Here is a 26461-nt window from a genome sequence, read left to right on the forward strand (position 1 = left end):
CATCCTATCGTTCCTACTTCTTTTCCTTCACAAAATAGTGAGACGTAGAAAGAGTTATGATAAGAGAAAGGGAGGGAGGGAGCGAGCGAGGATTGATAAAAAAAAAAAAAAAAAAATCAGATGATCCGAGTGTCACACACTCCAAGCGTCTAGTCTAGGGTGTGTCACCCTCTGTTAGCAAACTTCCCTCAGGGCCAAAATAGTGAGGTGAACGATGATGATTCACTACAGGAAAAATACGTCCTCATGCGCAACAAGCTGTTTCCTAGCCCAGCCTTTCCTAGCTGTTGACCTAGCCTAGGCTACTGGTGACTCATTTCCACCAGGCGTGTGCACATGAAGCGGACCTGATCTTCTGACTTTCTCTTCCAGGAGAGGATCAGAGAAAGTGCTTTTTAATGGAGTGCTTTAAAATACGTCCCTTTAGGTTTCCAGCGGTGCTGTTAGTTATTTGGCGCTGTTATCATTGAAGCCACAGCTTCCTCAGCAAGACCGCAGACCGCATATTCAACCATCATCATCAAAACCGGAGCCCTTCAGGGCTGTATTCTCATTACCAGCCGCTACACCCTGGGCCTGTAGGCCTACCCCACCACTCGTCACTTCTAAAATAGGCTGATGACGCATAGTTGGATTACTCGTAGGCTATTTCTTTTATCTATGGTGAAATCCCACTATCAAGGGAAACACCTCAGACCTTGTTATTTATATTTGTCCCAAAGTAGCACCCAAACAAAGGCAGAACAGCAAAGGATAACACCATTTTACTTTAAATTAATATTTTGAAAATGAAAATGACCATTATGAAATGATGAATATTTCCCTGTGAAATGATGGTAAAAACACAACAAGCCCAGACAGGTAGCCTAAGTTTATGCATAAAATGCATGAAAGAGCTGAATATCAGTTCTTTGTTTTTGGCACAAATATAAAACATAAATAAATAACGATGTTGACCCACGATACAAAACAAAAAAATAAAATAAAAATAAAACAAAAGAATCATTTCTCACAGCTATTTCAGCCTCCTGCCATTGGGGAGGAAACTCTTGAAGAACTTCATTAACAGGCTGTCAATACACCCCTCCCCCTGCCCTGGCTGCATTTGATGAAAACATGCACAACCAACAAAAAATAATTAAAAAACATTCAAACTGCTAGACACAGTTTGTGGGTGTATGCATGATTCCCTCTTAGCCATTGGCATGCTTGTGTTCCCCCTCATTATGTGAGTCAGAGGGAGGTAACAAAGGAAAGGGTCATCAACAAAGGACAGGAGGAGAGAGAGAATGTAAGGCTTGTGAAATGGTAAATGCACTCCAAGTAACCCTGCAAATATCGATAATTTATCCATAGGCTATATATATTTGATGTTACATTGTTTTTTTGTTAATCTGCCCCTGTAAATGGGGGTGCTGTGGCTTATCCGGCTACAACGCCTGTGCCACACCTGGGTCCAAGTGAAAGCTTGGGTCCAAGTCAACAGCTACACCAGGCTAAATATGTCTGTTCAAGGCAATAACTCTGAAAAACATCAGTTTGTTTAATTTAACATTTTGTGGTTTAAATGTACATAACATTTAAACATATTTTTCTTCCCCCCTGAATACCTTACTTGATTCAACGTGGATTACTCAATTGGAGTGATTATTTGAACACAATAAGCATACAAATTTGTTACTGTATGTTGAACTGACTTATTTTGCCACAGCAATTAATTCATCCAACAGAATCATGATAGATCAATGTGAAGCACCTAATTACTGAACCGGCAAAGGAATACATGGGATGCCTTGATGTCACCATTGCAAGAACACTGAGATGATCATGCAGATAACAGTGTTGTCAAAAGTTTTCATATGAGGACTATGCTTAGAGACCAGAAGAATTTGGAGTCGAGTTTTATCTTTATACCTTGAGATGAACCATGCTTGGATCCCACCATGAATGTGAGTAGCCTATTGACCATAGACAAATTATTAGTGTGTAAATATTATTATATTGCCAAAAGTATTGGGTCACCGGCCTTGACCCCCATATGAACTTAAGTCACATCCTATTCTTAATCCATAGGGTTTAATATGACGTTGGTCCAGTCTTTGCAGCTATAACAGCTTCAACTCTTCTAGGAAGGCTTTCCACAAGGTATATGAATGACTGTGTACCAGTGCACCAAGCAAGGTCCATACAGACATGGATGACAGAGTTTGGTGTGGAAGAACTTGACTGGCCTGCACCTCCTGACCTCAACAATAGAACACCGTTGGGATGAATTAAAGAGGAGACTGAGAGCCAGTCTCCTCATCCAACATCAGTGTGTGACTTCACAAATGCGTTTCTGAAAGAATGGTCAAAAATGCCCATAAACACACTCCTAAACCTTGTGGAAAGCCTTCCCAGAAGAGTCAAAGCTCTTATAGCAGCAAAAGGTGGACTAATGTCATATTAAACCCTATGGATTAAGAATAGGATGTGTCTGAAGTTCATATGGGGGTCAAGGCAGGTGACCCAATACTTTTGGCAATATAATAATATTTCTGTTCAAGTGTTTTAATGCGTTTTCAGGTGGATAATAGTGTAATAGCATAAGTTTTGACGTTGACCTTGAACATTTTCTTGGCTACAGCCGCAGCCATTACAGTCAAGCGCGAACCACTGACAGTGAATGAGACTGAAAGCATAGCCTGTAGCGCATGACAAACATAAACATATGACGCCACAGGTTTTTATTTGGAAGAAAGAACGCAGCCTACGTTTGTATGTAGGCAATTTGTATTCACAATACTTAAGAAAATATAATATTATTGTACTGCATTTGTATTGGGTGTTTGAAGAAGAGGCCTAATTAAAAAAAAATCGGTCGGTCTTAATGGAATTTGCAACCGGCAAGTCAGTCGGACTAAAAGGGGGAAAAAAAGTAAATAAATTTGGGTCGGCCCTAAATTGACAGGGTCGGTCGGGTTACGGCAAACAAAAATATTTTTAAGGATGGCCTCAAGGTGCCACATCTGTCGAAGAAACGTCATCAATCGTGGAACATCATCAACGCAGCCAGGAGCCAGTTGCCATGTAACACCGGTAAAGATCTCAAGCTCACGTTGACGTACAGTATGAAGCCAGCCTAAGTCAGCCGCAGCTCAATCTGAATGAGCCTAATGAGTAAATCTGGTCTGGTGTCTTGTCCTTCACAATATTCGTATAACAAAAGACTAACAATGGACAATAATCCATTGGAACTGCAGATAGCCGTATGTCAAATTCCAGTACAAAACAGCTAAGTTGTCCTGGAGAATGGAGTATAATTTGAAACATTCAGTTATCATGATAGCATGGATTTTCATGTAAGTTATATGTTAGCAGCAACTCTATAAACTTCAAGTCATTAGACAATAATAAGGAAGGGTAATATGATATCATATTGTTGCTTATTGCGCATCATGTCTCTATCAGCCTCTTTTGAAGAGTGAGAATGATGTAGCTTGCCCTGAACTTCATTACAGTATTTTTCTGGCAGGACTTTTGTCTTTTTCTTAACAACACATCCACACTCCTATAGAAAGCATTGCATGAATCCATGTACCGTTTTAATAGCGGTACCAGCACCTACATGAAATGATGGGAAGTAAAGTATAGATGAGACAACATGTTTTAACAAATATTTAACAAAGTATATCTTTATGAAATTTTAATTTTACTGATCTGAACAACAACAACAAAAACACCCATATTCTGATGAGTTGCAGAAAATATGCACTGCTGTAGAAAAAAAACAAACATTCAATTTGCTAGCTTCCTTTTGTGGGTGTCTGCATGACTCATTTCCCTCCTTGGCTGGTGTCACTGTGCAAGTGTGGGAATGGAATGCAGCTTGCGCTCCACTTCGGTACAGTATTTTTCTGGCAGGCCAGCGGCCCTGTAAAGATAGGAAAACATTAACAGTTAGAAAGGCTGTGGAGACACACACACACACAAAGACACCAGTGTCTTGAGGCGGACCTGAGCTCCTGAAGCTTCTTGTCTTTGATCTCATCAAGGCGCTGGCGCCTTTGGCGGGCTTCCTCGTCCAGGCGGTGACCTTCACGGAAGAGATCCCGACGCTGCGCCACGGCAACCATCTCGCGCTCCCGTACCTGCTGCCGCACGCCGTCCGCATGCCGCAGAACACGCTGTTTGTGCTTCTCCTCACGCCCCTTCTCCCGCTCGATCGCCTCCAGTTGAACCCTGAAAAGTGGGGGAGGAGGGGATATGAGCAACATTCCTTTGGTACTCTGTCAGTTAGTGTCATGCCATGGTCATGGCGTGGTACTCTTGTGTATACATTTTGCGGGTACACATTTCACTCATTTCAACATCGTCCGTATCCATATATCGTCCATATCCATTTTCCAAAAAGAAAAAAACTAAAGATATTTTTGTGTTTTATCTGACAGTGCAGAGCATATAGCTCCAGGAGAAATGTTCATTGTTTCATTGTTTACAGTACAGTAAATGCATTTTGTGTGTGTTTGTGTTTGTGTTTGTGTGTGTGTGTGTGTGTGTGCGCGCGTCTTTGTGTGTATGAGCTTGCCCACCTCAGCACCCTCTCAAACTCGGCCCTCTCTCGGCCGGCCTCGATGGAGAGCAGGTGCTCCTTGTGTGTGACCTGCTCCAGGCGAGCTGCGCGCAGCCTCTCCTCCTCCTCCATCTTCTTCTGGATCTGCTCCTTCTCCTTCTTACGCCACTCCCGCTCTGCCGCCTCCTGGTTGCGCCGGGCCCGGATCTCATCCTGACGGACGGGGCAAAAACTGCTCAGTCACCAAACTAGCATATGAGCTTCAGGGAATGTCAGTCTGATGCTCTAGCTCTACACATGATGTCTGACCTCTTTCAGTTCCGTATTATACGCCTTTGTTGAAAAACCATGCAAGCACACGTGATTAATTAGAGAAAACGAAAACAAAACATATTGTGTCATTGTCAGACAGATGCCAATGACAGACGCCAGTGGAGAAAAGTTTTCTCTTGTAGTCTTGTTGGCTCTATGATAGATCACAAGATCACCGATGTACTGCCAACAGCAATTATGTCATTGAACATCACGCAGTACAATTACTCCTTTTCCACCGAAACCATTCTGGTGCTGGTTCGGACGCGGAGCCAGTGCCAAGTCTCGAAAAAGTTCTTTGCTTTTCCACACAAAATAACCTGGCTCTGGGCCAGGAAAACAGGTTCCAACTCAGCACCAACTTTAAGCTGGTCCAGAAATAAGAAACAGTTACATCAGGTGTTGTGAGCAGAATTTCAGCAAATCAGAAGCCTGCGTTGTCCACAGGATATGTACCAACATGCAGTGTTAATCTCCCATCAGGAGTTGCCAAGTGAGATCAGGGCCTGACAAAACTGCTATATATGGGTTTGCCTAAAGAGTGATTTATTGTGTTCAGACAACTGAGCATTTGGCTCCGAGAATAGTGTGTATACTGTGAAATTGTTTAGTCAGCAACTGTATACAGCTGTAATCCAAAGGCCCGGAGAACCTCTTCAGGGCAAAGATTTTGGCTTATAACTGCTGTGTTTGAAATTAAAACTTACTAGTAGCGTCTTTTAATGCTATTGGAGTTCCTAAAGCCAACAAAAGCTAACTTGTGACATAACCGTCATCGATCTTGCCGGAAACATGAAAACATTTTCACAGGCCACAAATTGTATCTGATCTTCACCAAATCATATTCAGACAATGCCTTATCAGTGCAGTACCATCTGCAAGCCATTGACAAAATCGTTTGCCCATCACAGCCAATCGAAATGGGCAGTGAATCTGCCAAACAGGACGTGACCTTATATCTCAACCAATCTTTGGTTACTAGACATGAAACTTTCAGTGACTGATTACAGCCATATGTCTGATTTAACAGCATTGAGTTGCCATGGCAGCAAAATACATTTAGATTAAAATGGCACTTAAAGGTACACTATGTAAGATTTTCACCTTACGAAGTACTGCAATCGTTCACCTAGCATAACTATACAGCATAGATGCAGCGAGTTGCTAACAACGGAACCAGTCATGTAACTTCAAGAATCTTGTATCGTGAAACAATACCTTGTCAGTAGAAATAGCATTTTAGAGACAGTTTTAGTTTTTAATCCTTCACCTCAACAACAAAAACATTTTCATTGCACCAGTAAAGTAGGCTATACAATCGCCAAAAATACCTGAACCTGTATAGTATACCTTTAAGGAGACCAACAAAGACCTTTCCTGTCACTGATTTCCCGCCTCCTTACCTGACTCCAGACAGACGCCAGTGGAGAACTATTTTCTCTTATTGTCAGGCTCTGAAGAAAGACCACGGAAACTGCCAGCAGGAATCGTATAATATCACACACAGTTCAGTGGAAAAAGGGGCATGCCGCCAATTTGACAGGTCTGGACTGCAGGCAGGCAGTTTAGCACCTGGGGACAGATGGACTAATGTTTTTGTGCCCACGTCAGACGTATTTGTTTCACAACATGGTGTGAAACATGAAGTACAGTGTATAACGTACACTGAGGTAAAAAGCGCAGATTGCCTGCAGTTAAATGAGTCAATAAGAGAAACTTTCCAAGACAACAGAATCTATTCAGAGCACCTGTTTTGCATCTTTGTGCCATATCAAAAGTTTGTTTGCCTTTCGAATGTCTTACTTTCAGTTTAACGTCATTCACCTCAACTTTCCTACTTGTTAGATGTGAACACATCGTGCCAATCATGTGCTATGATCTCGCAGTTGGAGCCAGGTTAGTGCCGGCGGTTGGTGAAGCCTTGTGCACGCACAGTTCAGTTGGGGTGCACGATTCAAAAACTGATCGATTTTTATGCTCAAGATTGGATTTAAAAAAAAAACAAAAAAACAATTAGCAGTATATAGTTAATTTTCCCATATTATTGCAGTAGACATATCATTTAAAAGAAAATGACCAAATTAAATATAGTTTAATACTACTCAGTGTCAGCATTTGAAGATGTATTGTTTTCATTCTGGATGGCCAACATAAAGTTATAATAGTGTTGTAATAACAAATAAAGTTATCATTTTGACTACATTATTCACTATAGGCCTACTTGATAATAATACATAGCCTTCCCCCTAACAGTCACCTGGCCCAATGTACAAAATAGGGAATCATGTAATAGCCTTCTGATATTGATGCTGATTGAAGAGGATGCAGCTTGATGCAGCAGTTGTTGATGATATTTCAGTTGAAAATGGAATCAAATTACACCTCTCCCTCTCCTCCCAAATTAACACTGTAGGTCCTAGCCTAGGGCCTATACCTCTCCTCCAAAAGTGAAATGGTAGGCCCTAACTATATACTGCACCAGGATTGTCTAGGCTACATCACTAGTTTTACAAGCGTGCACACTAAATGGAGAACTAGGATTAAAATACAGATTGCGCCTTAAGTATGCGACTTTGATCAGCACAATGCTACACTGGACTGTGCTTTCACTAAAATTCAGCTCAAGGCTGATTACATACAAAACTGATGTTTACCGATCATGGCAAAGTTTTTTTTTTATCTCTCGTTTTTTTTTTTTTTTTTTTCAATCTTTTATCTCTTATCTTAATATCACCATCAATTTTGTCATGGTGGTAAAGAAGGCCCTCCCAAAATATTTTTTGGATGACATGGGGCACCTGGCTTACCGAGGTGAAGGGCTGGACTAACGCGAAATGGCGAGGTGTTAAACTATTTATGCATTCTGTCTTGTCTTGTTTTCCCTGTCTAGTGTTTTTTCCCATCATGTCTGCACCTCTTGGGCCCTATGATGCCGACCGCACAATGAGCTTTCGCGTCTTGCGCAACCTATAATTACCGTATATACCTGAATATAAGACTAGGTTTTTGTCCTAAAAATAGGCTGAAAAACGGGGGGGTCGTCTTATATTCGCCATATAGTCTAGACAAAATCACGGGAGAAAGGGAGAAAGCGGGGGAAACAGTAGAGGGTGCTAATACAATAGGCTTAGATAGACCCCCCCCCCCCCCCCCCCCCCCCCCAAAAAAAAAAAAAAAAAATGTCTGGAAAATGGGGGGTCGTCTTATATACTGTACAGGGTCGTCTTATATTCGGGTATATACGGTACTATTCTCTGCGAGCGCATCCTTCATTTTTCCAGCGCAAATGTACGTTCTCTAAATGGGAGATGATATTGCGCCCTAACGGGCGTGTCAGTGAAGAGAAGAGGTGTGGTCCGGCGCAAAGCTCGCCAGTCGCTATTATATGGATGCAGAAAGTAAGTGCGCCACTGACCAGGAAAAACCTAGTCGGAAATCACTCGCGCATAGCTGAAAGGCTATTCTATGAGCGCATGAGGCTTGGGGATATGGAAGAGAGCACAGTGTGCACACACACCCTACTTATTTCATCAGCAGGAGCACGCAGCCCGAATATAATTAAATAATATTTGTCCGTTTCTCGATTTAGGTTCGTGTATTGGTCAGCAAAAAGTAGCATACATGGCATAACAACATCCACATGCAATAATACAACAATAACGTCTAACAGTGACCTGCTCATTTAGACAACATTACACAGCCCTATGGCTAAGTTACCTTCAGTTAGTTTTGTTCTAGCATACCTTTAACGTCTGGCATTAAACAGCTGTAGCGTTCTGACAACTGTCTACCTTGTTATTGCTCATCTGGAATAACTCCTCTAGCTGCCTCCATCCTCCATCCTTTCTGTTTTGTTAGTTTAAAAGAACTTGCGATATCCATGATGAGTAGGCTATTGAGTTAGTGAATTAGCTTCACATTGTGTGCTGATAGCAGAGTAAAAGAAAACAACAAGTAGCCTAGTTGCACGCCTGCGTGCGTAATCTCTCCTGTTCCAACGAAATGTGTGCGCGTGGATATAGCTCTATAGCGCATTAAGTTAATTTTGATAACGTGTTGACTGACTTTTTCTTAAAATAGAAGATTGTAAATAGCCTGATGGCAGGCAGCTAATGGGATGCTGTGCATATTGGGTGGGTACGGTATGGCATGCCAATTTGGTGTGAATACACACACACACACACACACAAGGGAAATGTAATAATGATAATGATCAATAGTGATAACTGGCTTCTGGCTACTGCTGCGGCTGCTGCGTTCATTCTGAAATAATCTATTTAAGTCATAAGCCCCGGGAGACCATAGGCAAGTGCCTAAAACGCCCCTTAGCTGTTCTAAAATCAGTGTAGCCAAAACTACGGACTCGAGTGGCTTATTGCTTTTCTAAAACGGTAACTATACCTCGATGTATTCATAGATAATCATTCTTCCGCCAATAAATATTTCCTCCATATGAATGGTTGCCATGCAACATCGAGACGCAGCCACTTTAACTTTTGTGCAAGTTGTGGTAGTGCCTTAACGAAATGCGGTCAAGGTGTATGTTTGTGTTGGATTTTATAACAGCATCGAACGCGATTCAGCCAATCATCATCAAGGACCGGAACTATCCGTGTTAGAAAATAATATTCACACATCATGTACATTATTTTCACAATTTCCCAGCACAAAAGTTGGGAAGGCTTCCCAAGCCTCCATTACGCGCCGCCCATGCCTCACGCAGGAGCAAGTCGGTCTCTTCTGGAGTAGACCCAAGTAACTCCGCCATGATAATACCAACAGGCCATTGAACAATGCGCCAGGATTTTAAAGGGAATGAGAGTGTGAAATCTAATTGGTTTATTGCAGGCTACGCCCAAAAGACACCCACGACTAATTGACTCAATTAAGACAACCCCTTTTCACTTTGCGCCAAGCGCAATGTTCACTTTTCACGCAGTCATTATAGCCTTTTGCGCTAGGACCGCCCCCAAAGAAACTAGCGCGAGTGACTTGCGACAATGCCCATTTGATCCTGATAATAGAGCCCCTTGTGTCTTCCTGTTTGTTTCCTTCACCCGTTTAAGGCGGAGCCAAGAAAATCCATCACTTCCTGTGAGGGGGTCATGAGGGGGCTAGCATGTTTGCGCATTCCAGTCTGGAGAAAATCAACTTTATATCAGGTGTGCCCCTGTTATTTATTCTGCTGCTGTTGGCCTTGAACACACAGCTGAACCAAATCCTGCTATGTAAACAATGATCAGGTGGTGCTGGGGTAACTTAACAATTCATCAGGTGCCTTTCCACAGTTAATAGTTGAAACGCTGTTACAAAATGAAAAAATATGAATCGATATTTACCATTTTATGAATGGATTTTGAGTCGGTAGAGCTTGAATCGCGATACGAATGTGAATCGATTTTTTGCACACCCCTAACAAACGAGCAGGGACCGCGGGGCTCGATGCTGTACTGATGCTCACCTGTTCTGCCTTGTAGTCCCTGTCCCTCTCCTGCAGGACCCGGAGGCGGGCCACCTCCTTCTCCTTCTCCCTCTTGATGCGCCGCTGCTCAGCCTCGTACTCTGCCTCCCGTTGCTACAAGAAAGGGGTGGGGGTAAGGCAGTGGTGGTGGTGCGGTGTGTTTGTGTGTGTGTGTGTGTGTGTTGGGGGGGGGGGGGGGTGTGATGTGTTATGGTGGTGTGTTGTGGTGGTGGTGATGTGTTGTGGTAGTGGTGATGTGTTGTGGTAGTGGTGATGTGTTGTGGTGGTGATGGTGATGTGTTGTGGTGGTGGTGATGTGTTGTGGTAGTGGTGGTGTGTTGTGGTGGTGGTGATGTGTTGTGGTGGTGGTGATGTGTTGAAGTGGTGGTGATGTGTTGTGGTGGTGGTGGTGATGTGTTGTGGTGGTGGTGATGTGTTGTGGTGGTGGTGGTGTGTTGTGGTGGTGGTGGTGTGTTGTGGTGGTGGTGGTGGTGGTGGTGATGTGTTGTGGTGGTGTTGATGTGTTGTGATGGTGGTGGTGATGTGTTGTGGTGGTGGTGGTGATGTGTTGTGGTGGTGGTGATGTGTTGTGGTGGTGGTGGTGTGTTGTGGTGGTGGTGGTGTGTTGTTGTGGTGGTGGTGGTGTGTTGTGGTGGTGGTGGTGATGTGTTGTGGTGGTGGTGATGTGTTGTGATGGTGGTGGTGATGTGTTGTGGTGGTGGTGGTGGTGATGTGTTGTGGTGGTGGTGATGTGTTGTGGTGGTGGTGGTGTGTTGTGGTGGTGGTGGTGTGTTCTGGTGGTGGTGGTGGTGTGTTGTGGTGGTGGTGGTGATGTGTTGTGGTGGTGGTGATGTGTTGTGATGGTGGTGGTGATGTGTTGTGTTGGTGGTGGTGTGTTGTGGTGGTGGTGGTGATGTGTTGTGGTGGTGGTGATGTGTTGTGGTAGTGGTGGTGTGTTGTGGTGGTGGTGATGTGTTGTGGTGGTGGTGATGTGTTGTGATGGTGGTGGTGTGTTGTGATGGTGGTGGTGATGTGTTGTGGTGGTGGTGTGTTGTGTTGTGTTGTGGTGGTGGTGATGTGTTGTGGTGGTGGTGGTGATGTGTTGTGGTGGTGGTGGTGTGTTGTGGTGCTGCTGCTCACCATCTTCTGCCGGGTGTACTCCATGGCCCTCAGGTCAGCCAGCCTCTCCTCCTCCCGCTTGCGGTCCTTGGCCAACAGGCTCTCCTCATTGATGCGCATGATCTCCAGCTGAAGCCGCATCTGATCGTCTCGCTTCCTCTCCAGGGCCTACAAGGAGGGGGTGAGAGGGCCTTGTCATCTAAAGGTGGTTAGGCAAATCAGGGGTCCCAGGCTTCACAGGGTGAGAGGATGTGTGGGTGTGTTGTAAATGTGTGTGTCGCCTCATTGGTTTTGCCCATAGACTGTATACAGTCTATGGTTTTGCCGGTGTCTTTTCAGAAACACTCTGGGTTTTTCTTTTTCATCCGCCATGAGTCATATCAAGATGAAAATCAGACAACCTACGCACATATGGCTTGTGATTGTCATTAGCTGCCAACAGAGCAGGAAAGTAACACTTGAACCATTGTTTTCTCTCAGGTTGACGATTGAGATGTAGCGGCTGACGTCAAAAAACAGTACTGGCAGGAAGTTCGGAGCGGCGCCAGTCTTAACTGGAGTTTACAGTAAATTAAAAACTGGAAAATGACAAAAAACGATATTCCCAAGACATTAGGCAATTATGCATTTAGGCTACTGTACTGTTGGTGAATACCAAAATACACTTCGGACAGACAAATGTTGTTTCGCTATGGAGAGCCCCAATGACCGAGTCAGTGGGATTTACTTGTTGTCCATTCATTGCAGCTCTACAAACACAGCCTACGGCCTAAGCTATTTTATCCTAAATCAGCCATGAAGTTCACTAAAAATGTTAGCTTGTTTGAAAATGTGCACTCAAAACGTTCTGGTTGCACTGTAATTAAGCAGAGGGGCGGGGGTAGGTATCAAGAACAGAAGGCCCCGCCCCAAATCGCAGCCTGTGTTAACGTATGAATGTGTATGTGCTAATCTATGTGTGTGTGTGTGCGCGCGCGTGCGCGTCTGCCTGTGTGTGTGCGTGCCTGCGTGTGTGTGCATGTAAGCGTATGTGTATGGCTGTGAGAAGCACCTCCAGCTCCTCCATCTGCATCCTCTCCAGGCTCTCCAGCATCTGCTGGCCGTCCTGCTCACGCAACTCATCCTGTAACAGGCGGTCCTCCATGCGCTCTTCAATTTGCTGGAGAATACACATCTTGCCCCTGAAGTCCCACAAACACACACACACACACACACACACACACAGGCGCGCAAACAAGATTGGTTATTACCAGTGGCGGAACAAGTGCACACAGGGTCCTAGGGCAGGGATGGATGGAAGGCTACCTTCAATTGTTTCTTTGGAAATGGAAGCATGTAATGACATGTTGCAAGCTTTACATTAACTTTTACAATTAAAGGGACACTTCACCCATTTGCATTAAGCTTTGTATCGTTAGAAACCCAGTCATGTTTTGGAATGGTTGTGCATTATTCCCTCCCGAGACAGGAGAAACACGGATTTCAATGTTGCACTTCCTGCTTTCAATGATGTAAAAATCTTCATTTTGCGTCATTGAAAGCAGGAAGTCTAATATCTTTATTGAGGGGGTGAGACTACAAACAATTGTTCCTCATTTTTTCAGGGGGGGAGACCCACTCACGCTACAGACCTATTACAGATCAGTGGGTGGGACTTCACTTGCAGAAACTAAAAGCAATATCCGCCATCTTTCTTTTAAGCTAAGCTAACAGGCTGGACCTGTGGCCTGCAAAGTTGATAAGTAACTACAAAGGCGGATGGTAATAAATTCTAGCCTATTAATGTTTGTTAAATGTCGGGTATTCTAAATTTGATGCTGACGTCCAAGGAGCCTCCAGATATCGTTCCCATCATGCATTGCAGCTGTTGGCAAATTGCACAAATGTTGCTGATCTGCGTTGCTGCAGATCAGGGCCTTTGGACCCAGGGGCAGTGACCCCGCCTTTAGATCCGCCCCTGTATAACACTGCTAAAACATCAAATGCAATTCGGTTATTAAGTGATGAAGTAATAATGGGATAATAAATCTCTTTCCCGGTAAAACAGCCTACAGACTCACTTGTTTTTCTACATAGACATTTCCGCTATTCTAGCTTTTTAGTAGCTTTTAAGAAAATTGTCATCTTACTACTGACTTGTTGCCCTTGAATATATTATCTGGCTGCACAGCTACAGTAATTACTCTCTTAAAGTTTAGCGCTTTTGTTTTATCGCTAAAAATCGCTAAAAAAAACTTCTGGCTGTGCTAGTAAACGTCTTTTCACAAAAAAGCTGTTGGGCCTGTGGCGTCGGACCTAAGAACTGGATAGGCTATAGGCTACTGTATGCATGGAAGGCTGTTCAGGAGGTCATATTGTTTCCGGAGCCAGGTATGTTTGAACCTGCTGTTATTGTTAATGTAATTACTGTCTACACAGACCCGCTTGGTTGTTGCACCTAGTGAATCAGCACGTTACGATGTAAGGATAACAAAAGATGCAGACTATAAAACTATAACAAAAGATGCAGACAACACAGCTAATGCTCCATCGGAAACAAATTAACAGCCTTCTGTGCATATAGCCTATTGTGGCCTAAGACTGAGATCAGGCTGGAAGCAGTGACCAGAACTGCTGGGTTTTTATCAGCGTTATAATGATTATCAGTGTTACAATGCTAACAAGGGGGAAGCTGTTGATGGTGCTGTCCTGCCCTAGCCAGGCCAGTAATGGACAAGCCCTGCTGGCCACCCGCGTGTCTTTTAATGTTGTAATACTGTGCACAATGTGTGTATTTGATGTCCTCATATGTCTTGTTTTGCCCACCTTCCAATGACATTCAGTTTGCTGTCATAAAGCAGTTCATAAACCAAAAGAAAAAAAAAATCAACATAAAAGAATCCAAAATCTATTTCCTAAAAAAAAAAAAAAAAAAAAAAGTCTCAAACCGATTCATTAATTATGAAAATACTTGGCAATAAATCATTGAATTGGTTAACTACTGTATCCCTAATGCACTATATATGCTGAGTGTGTGTGTATGTGTGTTGTGTGTGTGTGTATGTGTCCTCTCACTGGATCCTCTGCTGCTTGCGCAGCTGATCGATCTTGTCCTGGGTTTCTAGTGCCCGGCAGCGGTCCACCTCCATCATGGCATCCAGCCGCCGCTCCTCCTCCTGCAGCTCTGTCAAGATCTGCTGCTTCTCCTGGATCTGGCGATCGCGCACCGCGTGACACTGTGCTCCTAGGATCAGCTGCGTAGTGTGTCCACACATTTACACACAGGACACACACACACACACACACACAAAACATAACATAAAACATAAAACATAAAATCACAAAAACCCATAGAAGGTTTTAAAAAATGACATATCCTCAACCTTGAGTGATTCAAAGGGGCTACTGTGCACTGTGTAGATTACATGTACCCTCACTGTGTACCGGTACTTACTTACCGGTACTTGTATTACCTCCGTCAAGGAGGTTATGTTTTCATCAGGGTTTGTCTGTTGGTTTGATTGTCTGTCTATTTGTTCGCAAGATAACTCAAAAGGTTATGGATGGATTTCGATGAAATGAGGTCTGAAATGACCCAAGGAAGAAATTATAAAATTTTGGGAGCGATCCGTATCACTGTCTGGATGCAGGAGGCGGCTATGTGTTCGCTTGGCGGAGGTTTGCGCTCTGAGGGCCAGATGTACAGTACGTAGATTAGCGATCATAACGTTGTTTGCGCTAAAGCCAACACGCAGAAAGCACATGCTATGATACTTCAGTTTACGTCCTATTTACCAATCCTGAAATTCGTTGGGTAATCTGCGCCGTTCTCCGCCCCCTAACGCAATTAGCGAAGGACAACAACTGAACAATCAGAAGCACAGTTGAATGAAGTTAACTGATGACAACATTAACATCTTTTTACACGAACCTCCTACTATCATCTGACACTTCCATAAATTCATATGCATGAGACGGAAAAGCGCAATTTGCCATTCTCAGCTTCCGTGACAGGCAGTCTGTGCCTTCACCTCTTTGCGGCCCGTTAGTACATACCTGGCCATCTTTTTATACGCACGTTGCGAAACAAATACGCCTGAAGTGGGCGCAAAAGCGTTAGTACATCTGCCCCTGTGTGCTTTTCAAGTTTATTTTCATCTGTTTGTTTTAGTGAGTCATGTCCATTTCACTTTTGTGACCCTCCTACAGTATGCCCATCCGCTCTCCATTAGATCGTCTACCGGGCCTGGAATATCCCTTCCTTCAAGCGGAAAATGAAACTTAACCCTTCTTCAAACACTAAACAGAACAATGTGAATTGGGAACAATAGTGAGAGCATATGACATAATGGTGTAATTTACAGGAAAGCTACAGTATGATGCCAGATTATGTCCCTTTCTTGTCCTCTTGACCTGCTCACCTCACAAGTGTGAGCATGCCTCCGTCAAGAGGAAGGCTCCAGCCTCATTCCATTAAACCACATTAGACATGATTAGACTGCGGAGGGATACATGATTCTCACAGGATTTTGCAGCACTATAACAGTCCACTAACTTCCTTCACAGTGCAGTACACTTCCCCTCACCATATTTTCTACCGGGCCTGAAATATCACTTCCTTCAAACGGAAAATGACATTTAATCCTTTCCTAAAACTCATCAGAACAATGGAAATTGGAAACAATAATGACAGCATATGACAGGCGTCAACCAATCAATCTGCTTACTTTGGCTTCTGATTTTTGCCCAGGGGTAAATTACTTCTAAAGGGTATTTACAGACTAGCGGTCAGACATCCTGTAATGGTGTCATTTACAGGAAAGTTAATCAAAAGGGTGAGCATTCCTCTATCAAGAGGAAGGCTCCAGTCTCCTTCTATTGAACCACATAAGACAGGAAAACATTAAATCATGCAAAAAACACAATATTAGGCTGTGGAGGGATACATTTTTCTCAGAGGATTTTGCAGAACTATAACAGTTACAGCCCACACATCCGACCTCCATTGTCACAGTGCAGTATGTATACTTCCCCTCACAAGCGCAATCTGCTGTGACTATTTTCTACCCATAGTGAGCCGTCGCACGTGAAGCAAATGGCGGATGGTGTGTGCCGCAGGCGGCCGGATAATTATACCTCGTTGAGCTTCTTGACCTCGTCTTCCTGCTCCATGCGCATGGCATTGGCCCTCTCCAGCAGGTACTGGGCACGGTCCCGTGCCTCCAGCTCCAAGTCACTGAGTGTCTGGTTCTTCTGGCGAGACAGGTCAGCCTGTCGCATGCGTGCCTTCCTCTCCTCGGCAGCATCCTGCAAGGACCCTCAGAGACAGCTCACAGTTAGTCACATTTCATAAACCATCAAAGTGGTGGAAACTCAACTGACTCGCTTATGATAACAATCTGTATGATTTTACCACACAAAATTAGAATAGATTAGGGAAATGAATTAAATTAGATTCATTGGGGGCCAAGCAGTGAAGCTAGGCAACCATTGGCCTCTTCTCAACCTCTCTCCTCAGTCCTCTGGCTCGTTTCCACTGATATATAAAGAACACTGGATAGACTATCCCATTGTTACCGCCCCATCATTCTTTTATAGATCATAAGGAACGAGCCGGAGGACTGAGGAAGGAAGGAATGGAGGATAGATAAAAAAAAAAGCCGAATGAGAAGAGCCTATTGTGTTTATACATTTTCTTCCCTATTATTATTCTGCCATGGGAGTCTATGGCAGCCCATACTGCCATAGACTCTACTGAGTAGAAATACGTCAAACTAAACTACACTGAAGCAAAACCACCTGAAGGAAAGCAAAGCTTCTACAGATATGTTGCTGAGTTGCAGAAACTGTGGCTTTAATGGGCCTACTCACCATCACTGCCTCCTTCTCCTTGCACTGGGATTCCAAGATAGCCTTTTTGTCTTCCTTGGAGGCTACTTGTGACTTTGCTGTGATTCGCTCCATCTCAGATGGGCAGAGGATGATTGACAGGCCAGAGGGGTCTTTGCTTGGGATTCTAAAGACAGATCATTGTTTTGTTGCTGTTAGGAATAACAATAAAGCCTCACTTTTGCCCTATAGTCTATATAGCCTACTAGCTAAATAGCTAGTTGGCATGTAACCGATACTCTTTGCTAAAGACTCTGCAGGTGGCAAACTTATGAAACACAGACAGACTTAAATCACTGAACACATCGAATTATGACCCCTTTTTTTCTCTTCTGTTTTCAGTGCATAAGGCATTTGGTGCAGCTGCACCTTAAGGGAGTAGTAATGGGTATGTTTTCATCACTGTAATATGGCCTCATTTTTTCCCTAATAGGGCACCTTCAAAAGGACCCTACATAAAAGGCTAATCGGAATTTGGATTTCCAAGGCCATTAAAGAGTAGATTTAGTAATTGTGTTTCTTTTGTTTTTGTGTGTTTGTCGTCAATTTCAGATGCTGTAAGATATATCGCTTGCTCTGACACCAACAAGCCAGGAGCCAGTTTCAGCCAGTATACAGTAATAAGTTAATGCCAATGCTGATATGACTTAGTAAATAAATACAAATCACAATGAACTGCATTTATAAATTAATTTGCTATCTGGGTTGTTTTTCTCAGAGGAAGCCATGAAATGGTAACAACATAATTTTAAAAGACCCACGATTCTTACCTTGCCTTATTTCAGGGGTTCTTACGAAAACATTTAGCTTTCCTTTGGCTTTCCAAAGGAACCTTTCCTTTTGCTTTGTCATACAAAACAAAAGTCAAAGAGACTTTGATGCAAAAGGATAAAAAAAAAAAAAAAAAAGTCAAGGGAATGCCAAGTGGCCCGCCACGTCATTGTATGTGGCTCGCAAGAGCTTTTTATCAACACTTTGTTATTCAAATGGTTGTTTTTGATGGATGAGCAATGATGAGGGTAGCCTAATGATGAACATTTGTATGGAGAATCTGCGCCTTGTTTCTACTGCACAAGAGGCACTGTTGGATAGCCCTTCAACCAATCAGACGAATGATCAGGTGCGTCTTTTGGATAAGCTAGTTTGTGATTGGACCCAAGTGGATAGGAAGCAGCAGCAGAGCCATATAAAGGGATTTATATGGCTCTGGGAAGCAGGGGAGAGCAGGTTCCCAGTCTAAGCTGCCGGGCGAAATCCTAATTCGCCAGACTAGTGGCAACCATGAGTTTAACACCCCTGTAGCCTACTAAAGAGGCAGAAAGTTTAGTGTAAATGAGAAAAAGGGAGACACTTGCTTTAGATCACGGATCAGGTCCTTTGTGATGATGCGTACGGTCTCTGGCTTGGGTGACTTCTCCGATGGAGCACTCTGAGCCCTGGCATCTGCACTGTCCTTGAAGGAGTTCTTTCGGGGAGAGAGGAGAATGAAACAAACAAACAAAAAAGTTACAGATGCTAGTAGGCTATGCTGCACAGCCAGACCACTAGTTTAGAAGGAAGTTGTTTCTTAAATTATTGTTAAATATAGCGTCCGCGTCCACGTAGCCTACCTAAAGTTACACGACTGGCAAAAGTTGTAGCCTAGTCAAATGCAGTATTTAAACAATCAATCACATATTCAAAACAACTTTGCTGCAGAGAGCTAGGCTAGTATGGATTCCACAATAGAGTCATTGAAAACAGTAACCATCTCATGATTGCAAAAATAGACCTTGGGTTTGGGAGTACCGAAGAGCGTCTCGTCAACTTGGGACTTCAGAGCACGATAGCGGTAGCGACGATGCGAGCTGGTCCCAGACAGCCGCGCCGATGATGACATCAAACTCCGAGGCTATACCACCATTGAAAACGTTACTGAACGTTAATGCATTATGAAAACCATAACCACATGCAAATATGAACTAGGCTAACTAGTACATTCGTGGGCAATTTGTTGTTAAAACAAATATGCATATACAAGACTCACCATGCTTCTGGTGGATCAGGAGGCAAGTGAAAGACGGCAAAAGACTTATAGAGAAATGCTTAGCTTTATCAAAGTACAATTACTCGAAAGGTCATCGTGTTAACCAAGCCTACGTATGAATTGTAGGTCGCCGCACGATTATAGGGCAATTCTCTTTAGCAAGCCTTCGAAGAAATGTAGGCTAGTTCTACCAACCAAATTATCTGTTTTGTTATTGTGTTCCCATGACTACAATCCCCGTAGAAACAGTAGTCTAATCAAACGAGTTTGGCGCATGGTAGTTTGCCCCATATAATAGAACTAGTCTATGAACTAGACACATAGCCTAATGATTGCCCCTGCAGGGGATAGGTTCTACGGCCTACAGGATTTCAATTATTCCAACATTCATTAGTTGATATTTTTTTGGATCTATTATTAGACATGTTTCATGTAGCCTATCATGTGCTCCAGTGAAAAAGAAACGGACGGTGGGCTGAAATTGACTAGGCGTAACCAGAGATGCTGCATTCGTAGGCTCGGGAACCCCTAATCAGCCGGCGATTTGGATTTCGTCCTACAGCTCTGGGTCCAGTCACAAACTAACTTCCAAAAGGTGCACCTGGATCATTGGTCTGATTGGTTGAATGACTCTAAAAGCCTACAGTCATTCGAACTGCCCGTTGATCACGCCTCTTGTGCAGTAGAAATAAAGCGCAGACTCCCCAGACTAATGTTCAATCTTAAAACATTGAGTTTAGTAGCCTATGGTGATAGCCATGTGACACTGCAGCCGTCTGTAATGATGAGACTGAGGCTACATTTGCAAAAACGTTTTTGGCTTTAGTTAGACTAGGCCTATTTGCACTTTGCCCAGCATTTAGGCTAAATTAGGGCCCCACATGTTAAATAGCCTATTAAGTCATTCTAAAATTCTAAAAACCCATGGAGCACATAGGCTACTATACAGGACATGCACAAATCGAAGTATAGGCTACCTGCGTGTAGCCTCATGAACTGATTAGGGTACCTAGAGCATGGGTGAAGACTAAATGCTTTATAGCCTGCCCTAATGCAAGTATCACAGTGGTAGTGTATTTGGGTTTCAGCTTCAGGCCTTTATTTAGAAGAATCTTGAGGGAGAAAGGACAATGCTCTCAATGTTTTCACTTTGAGTGACTCAATGCGTGTAGGGGAGAGAGGGGTAAGATGAGCCGAGGGGTAAGGTAGGCTACCCATAAGAGCTGGGGCAAGTTGAGCCACAAAAAGCCTGACAACATCATATTTTAACATAAGGCTTTTAAATTGCAGTCGAGTTTATTTTTGATAAGGATTACAATATGATATTTTAACATATGAGAATAATGTTCAATATTATATTCCATATAGGTCCATGCATCCACTCTATATCCCTTTTAAACTTTAAATGGATTTTAAGATAAGTTTAAAGGCTGACTTGGTTGATATAGCTTTTACAGGTCATATTTCATGTTATGAACAATGAAAGACTTAATAAAACAATCTTTTACCTGAGTTTTTGCTTTGGCTTATTTTATCCCACACATTGGCTCATCTTACCCCGTGCATGGGGTAAGTTGAGCCACTTGACCACTTTTTTTCAAAAGGGCATATCACTGGGTCTATAAAATGTTTTAAATTATTTTATAGTAGCAGGACACTTTGAAGTTTGATATGGTATGAAGATTGCAAAAAAAGTCAGCTTTGTCATGGCGCTGTAATGAAAAATGAAAGTGGCTCGTCTTACCCCTCTCTCCCCTACGTGCTTTTATGCCCTTTATCTCATCTCAAAACAATTGCAGATAACCCACACAATACTGTACTTATCAGAGAAGAGAATGGTTTATTGTAATACACTGTTTATAGAGATGGATATAGTATCACAGTGGTAGTGTATTTGGGTTTCAGCTTTTCGAAGAATCTTGATGGAAAAGTCAAGTCAAGTCACTTATATTTGCACACTTAACAAACAACAGCAGTTGGCCAAGGTGCTTCCCAGCAAAAAAAAGATTATGGCAGAGTACAAATATACAAGACTCAGTTAAATAAGAAAAAGGACAGTGCTCTGATATGTTTTCACATTGAGTGACTTACTGAGTGTACATGCTTTTATCTAAACTCAAAACAACACAATACGTACCAGAGAAGAGAAAGATTTATTGTAAAAAGGTTTATTGTAAATATAATATAATATAATATATAATAATAGATATATTATGACAGCATCTTCAATTCAACTCATATGTTTTCCAAACGACATTCCCAAAGCGTAGGGCCTACTGTACATGTTACACAACAGTCAAACAAGCATTACATGGCAACATTACATTAGAAGATGTATTCACATGAGAATACATCTTTAAAAAATCACCCCCTGTCCTCGGGAATTTAACCTACAATCATTCATTGCACATCATCATCAGTAGCACTGTTTGTGCCGGCTGACAATTTAGTGGTTTACTGTACTAGAGAATGCCACGTACATATTCACTGCGAAGACAGTACATGATGATTTTTGACCATGTTTAATTGAGAGGAATGACCATGTATAATTGAATGATGTGTGAACACAAATCTTTGGCCCTTCATGAAAAGTAAATAGTTCACCTGCACTCATCTGCATGTCAATAGCAACTACATTCTGTGCATTAAAGTGCAGTGCATCAGCTCCAACTGAACATCAATGAATACAATGGTAAACTCTCTATAAGGCAAGTAAAAGCACATAGGTCAAGCTTATAACAGGAAGCTTATAACAAGAAATCACTGTTTAGCTTAATAGTGAATATTTATGTAGCCTATAAAACTGTTAGTCAATAACTTCAGAAAGACTTCCTTACTAACACGGATAGCTTTTCTGCATTTAAAGAGAACCGGTGGACAAGACCTTTTCTATAGTGCCTGTTCAAACATGCCATTTCTGTAGAAAACCTATAGCCCTTACTGTACATGTCCGCAGGTAGGCCTGCTTAAAAACATACAGTAGAATGATTGGGAAAACATCATGCCAGCATTCAATAATGAATTTTGTTGAATGATGTATCATATGAAAATCTCTGGTGGCCTCTAAGTGACATCACACTCTGCCTGGCACTTGTTGGCCCAGTCTATGGGGCAAATGGTAACTAACATTAGTCCACAGTTAGTTTCTAAGGACTAGGACTGTATTCTAGTTAAGCTGTTTTAGACAGAAATATTCTCTCTGTAGTAGTATAGGCCTCCATGTTGGCAGGTTTATTTGCTATGTGTTACAGTCTTCAAGTAGGGCCTTCATCATGAACATCAAAAGGAAAAAAATCCAGGTCCAGGCACACAGCTTTCCACCTGGATTTTTTTCTGTTTGATGTTCCTGCTTTGTACCTCTCCAAGAGCACCAGTCGTTTCAAGGGACACTAGTAGTGCTCTACCAAACTTTTTTTCTCTAGGGCCTACAACACTTCAACTTAAGGATTCACTTTCCCTGAGATAAAGTGTTGGAGTCATTTAAGCATTATACTTATTCTGTTCGAATAGGTTTTACCCTGACAAACATGTTGGCATCCAATATGCAGACCTGAGAATTCATTATTCAAAATAAATATAGAATAAAATAGATCAAATAGATACACTGGAATTAATGGAACTTGATCAACTAGGTAAATCTGAGACCGTAGCTGAGTCTCCAGTAATTTGCTATTTGAAATTTAACTGGCAAGATCACTCAACTAAAAAATAATCACTGAATGACTTAGAATAGACTCACAGTGAACCTGAGCTGAATACGTTTGTACTGCAAACATGTCTCATTCTGACTTAAAGATATTGCACTACGCCAAGAAACAAACATTCAATTTTCAACAGTCTGACTTTTACGTAGGGGATAACTGCCGCCGAGGTGTCCTATTATAATGGACGAGATGGAGGCAAAGAAATACCCAATGTGCAGCGGAGTTTCCTCCGCCATGCCTGTTAATTAAATAAAACAGGACACCTTAAAGGCCATTATAACGCTTACATGGTTGTCACAGTAGGCAATAGTCCTGTCTTTCTAGGACGCAGAGGACACAAGAGCTTCAGTTTAAAGAGAAACCGACTTGTTTAGTTTGTTGTACTAGTTTCTTTGAATGAATGATTGTAACATACTGGACTGAACACCCTAGATAAAATATGTATTATAAAAGCACCCTTTAAAAGAAAAAAAAACCCAACAACAACAACAACAACAAAAATAACAAAATTCATTAATTCTGGTAAATGTCACACTTGAGTTTTTGCCGGCAGGAAAGAAGAAAGAAGCACGTGTACTGGAGACGTCAGTTCACTGATGTCGGTGATCAACAGTGTTGGGCGCTTGGCCCCTGTCCAAAAGTAGGCCAGACCGTGTGGCGTGTGAGGGCGGGCACAGTTGAGGGGGATGTGCAGGGGTTGTGGCTTGGCCTCTGGGGTCACTTGTGTGCCACTGATCCTCAGGGTGGCGGTCATGACCATGGTCAGCTCCGGGGCCTGGTCTTGGGCCACGCTCTCGACCTAACCCAAACCACTAAATCACACACATACACACACACACACACACACACACACACACACACACACACACACACACACACACACACACACACACACACACACACACACATACAAACACACACATACAAACACACACACACACACACACACACACACACACACGCACACACACACACACAAACAAACAAGACAGAAATTAATAAGAAAGGGAAATGCATTGTCGTAATTTAAAATGCTAGCCAGCAGGCATCACATCTGTAGTAGATACAGAGGAACAGGATTACTGCTAACCTCCTAACAAAATCAATCTGGATATCATACTACACAGGGAGAGTACCAGGGAAACAATTGAAGTTTTGGAGTTACATTGCTTGGAGGAATAATGAGGATTTGCTATTTATGAATGATTGCGTTTTTTGTTGCGTTATTTTTCATATTAAGAAATCTTGTCAAAGTCTTGCTTCAGGAAGTAAAAGTCCTGCCACATATTTGCTTCGACCTAGTGGTCCCCAAACCTTATCTTCAGAGGGCCAGCTCACCATGCCTGGGCCAGAGAATGTCAGTAACCGTAAATAGCTTAGTGAACAACAGTAGTCTAGGGGTTGGGGTCTGTTGATCAAAAACTGGTCACTGGACATCAAATCCTTGGACACCTCAATAGGCACAAGCAATTTTATTTGATCATATATTTAATCATAGGATATTACAATCTACTATCATTGTTAGCTATGCTTATTTTATATTGCCATCATGCCATATCAATATAAAATGTGGAACATGGAAAAAGCTCAAATGAAATAATATGAAAAGTATGAAAATAAAATGAAAAGTCTCAGAAATATGACTTATAGTTAGGCCTATTAACAATGAAATGCTACATTTTTAGATATTTAGAATACGTTTCATCGTGTCCCTTTCCACAGGTGTATGTAAATCAAGTACCTACAGTAGTTTATGAATGCAGACTGTATGGTGCTTGATTAATACACCTGTTGAAAGGGTCCTGATGAAACCCCTGAATTACATGTGTACTGTTACTCCTGTGCGGGCAAGATGCTATATGGACATGTTTTGGGGTGCCACTGAAGTGACAGGCCGTAGTTTGAGGACCTCTGCTCTAACCATTCACTAACTGATTTCAATTCCATTTGTTCAGCCATTACCCTGGCTGCAGCAAATTTCCTTTCTCAAAATTGTTCTCCCACTGTGCCAAAAATCACAGCCACCACCCTGCAGAGGTTATAAAGAGGGCAGAACAACTGTTGGAGAGAACACACTCAGTTGGGGTACAATCATTCCTAGTTTTCCTGGTTTGGAAAACTGGGCAGTCCGTCCTCAAGTCGATATAATATGGAAAAGTATTTCAACAAATCAACAAGTGTTTTGTACTTTCACCAAAAGTGACAGGAAACACAGAAACAAAGATAATCTCTCTGTTTTTGAACTGTGTAAAGCATTACAGCAGAGGCTTTCACACTTGAAGTGACACATGACAGCAGGCGGCCAACCAATGATTCATGGGTCTTTCACAGAGTGAATGTTGTCAAACAGTTGCAGTTTCAAACCACAAAGTAGGCCTACACCCACACATTGATAATGCCTTCTGACCTCGCCTCTGAAAGTGCCTTCCTGATGAAATCACCTCTCCAAAACACACACACACGCACACACAAATACAGACAGACATATCACATAACACACTTGATCTGGGAAGGTTTGCTCAAGTTAAATACTCCCACTCACTCTCACAGCTCTTTAACTGAAGCAGTTCAGTTCAGCAACAGTCCAGACGCTGATCTAGGCTAAAGGGGAGAAAGTCCCTTCCCCCTCCCTTTGCTTCCGCTTGTACTTGGCTGTCATACCAGAGAGTCTCCCTTTGAAATCTGGAACTTACCAAAGCAGAGCTCATTGCTCCAAGTACATCTCAGTGTCACAGCAAGACATTTCAGGGACCCTATGTGGCTGAATATGCAACCACAACAACAACAACAACAACAACAATAACACACACACACACACACACACACACACACACACACACACACACACACACACACACACACACACACACACACACACACACACACACACACACACACAAAATATCTGCTCCAGACGATTCTCTGTTTCATTTCTACCATGCAAATGACAGAAATAAATGATACAGTACTATGATGGAACTCCAAGGATCAAAGCATCATCTCTGTAAAAATGTTTACAGAAAAGCATGGTGATATAAGTAACTCTGGTGTAAAAGTAAATCAAGAGTTATGAATGACAAGATTTCATCCTATGTACTTATACCCTGTAGAACAGCGTATTGCTTACAGAGAAATTTAAGCTGACATTTTTCATTGCTGTAACAAATCATCTAAAATACGTAAATATTACACTACTATAGTGTAAATCCGACATAAACGGACAGGCAGGTTTGCCTTTATGGAGAGAGCTGGGTCTGTTAATGTTATATAGTACATTAAATTAACATATCTGCATTGAAATCAGCTCAGCATAGTAAGAAAAAAGCATGCAAGTAGCCTATGATGCATGCCACTCAACAGCAACTTAGTGTATGGGATCATGCAGGTAGCCTGTTTTTTCCTTGAGATCTGACATTTTT

General features: G+C 42.5%; 1 protein-coding gene across 1 annotated transcript; it reads right to left on the reverse strand.

Moving 5' to 3' along the window:
* Nucleotides 1–3658: 3658 nt before the first annotated feature.
* Nucleotides 3659–19549, reverse strand: cfap45 (cilia and flagella associated protein 45). Its single transcript, XM_062552539.1, has 12 exons — nt 19339–19549; nt 19084–19203; nt 18668–18777; nt 17295–17439; nt 16560–16730; nt 14499–14677; nt 12496–12625; nt 11466–11612; nt 10326–10439; nt 4572–4765; nt 3997–4221; nt 3659–3913 (listed from the first exon to the last, which is right to left on the reverse strand). Exons 1-12 carry the CDS (start codon nt 19339–19341, stop codon nt 3838–3840), a joined length of 1614 nt encoding a protein of 537 aa, XP_062408523.1. The 5' UTR covers nt 19342–19549; the 3' UTR covers nt 3659–3837.
* Between the last annotated feature and the right edge of the window lie 6912 nt (nt 19550–26461).

This window comes from Sardina pilchardus, chromosome 13 (genome assembly GCF_963854185.1).
Source record: "Sardina pilchardus chromosome 13, fSarPil1.1, whole genome shotgun sequence".
NCBI lineage: Eukaryota > Metazoa > Chordata > Actinopteri > Clupeiformes > Clupeidae > Sardina > Sardina pilchardus.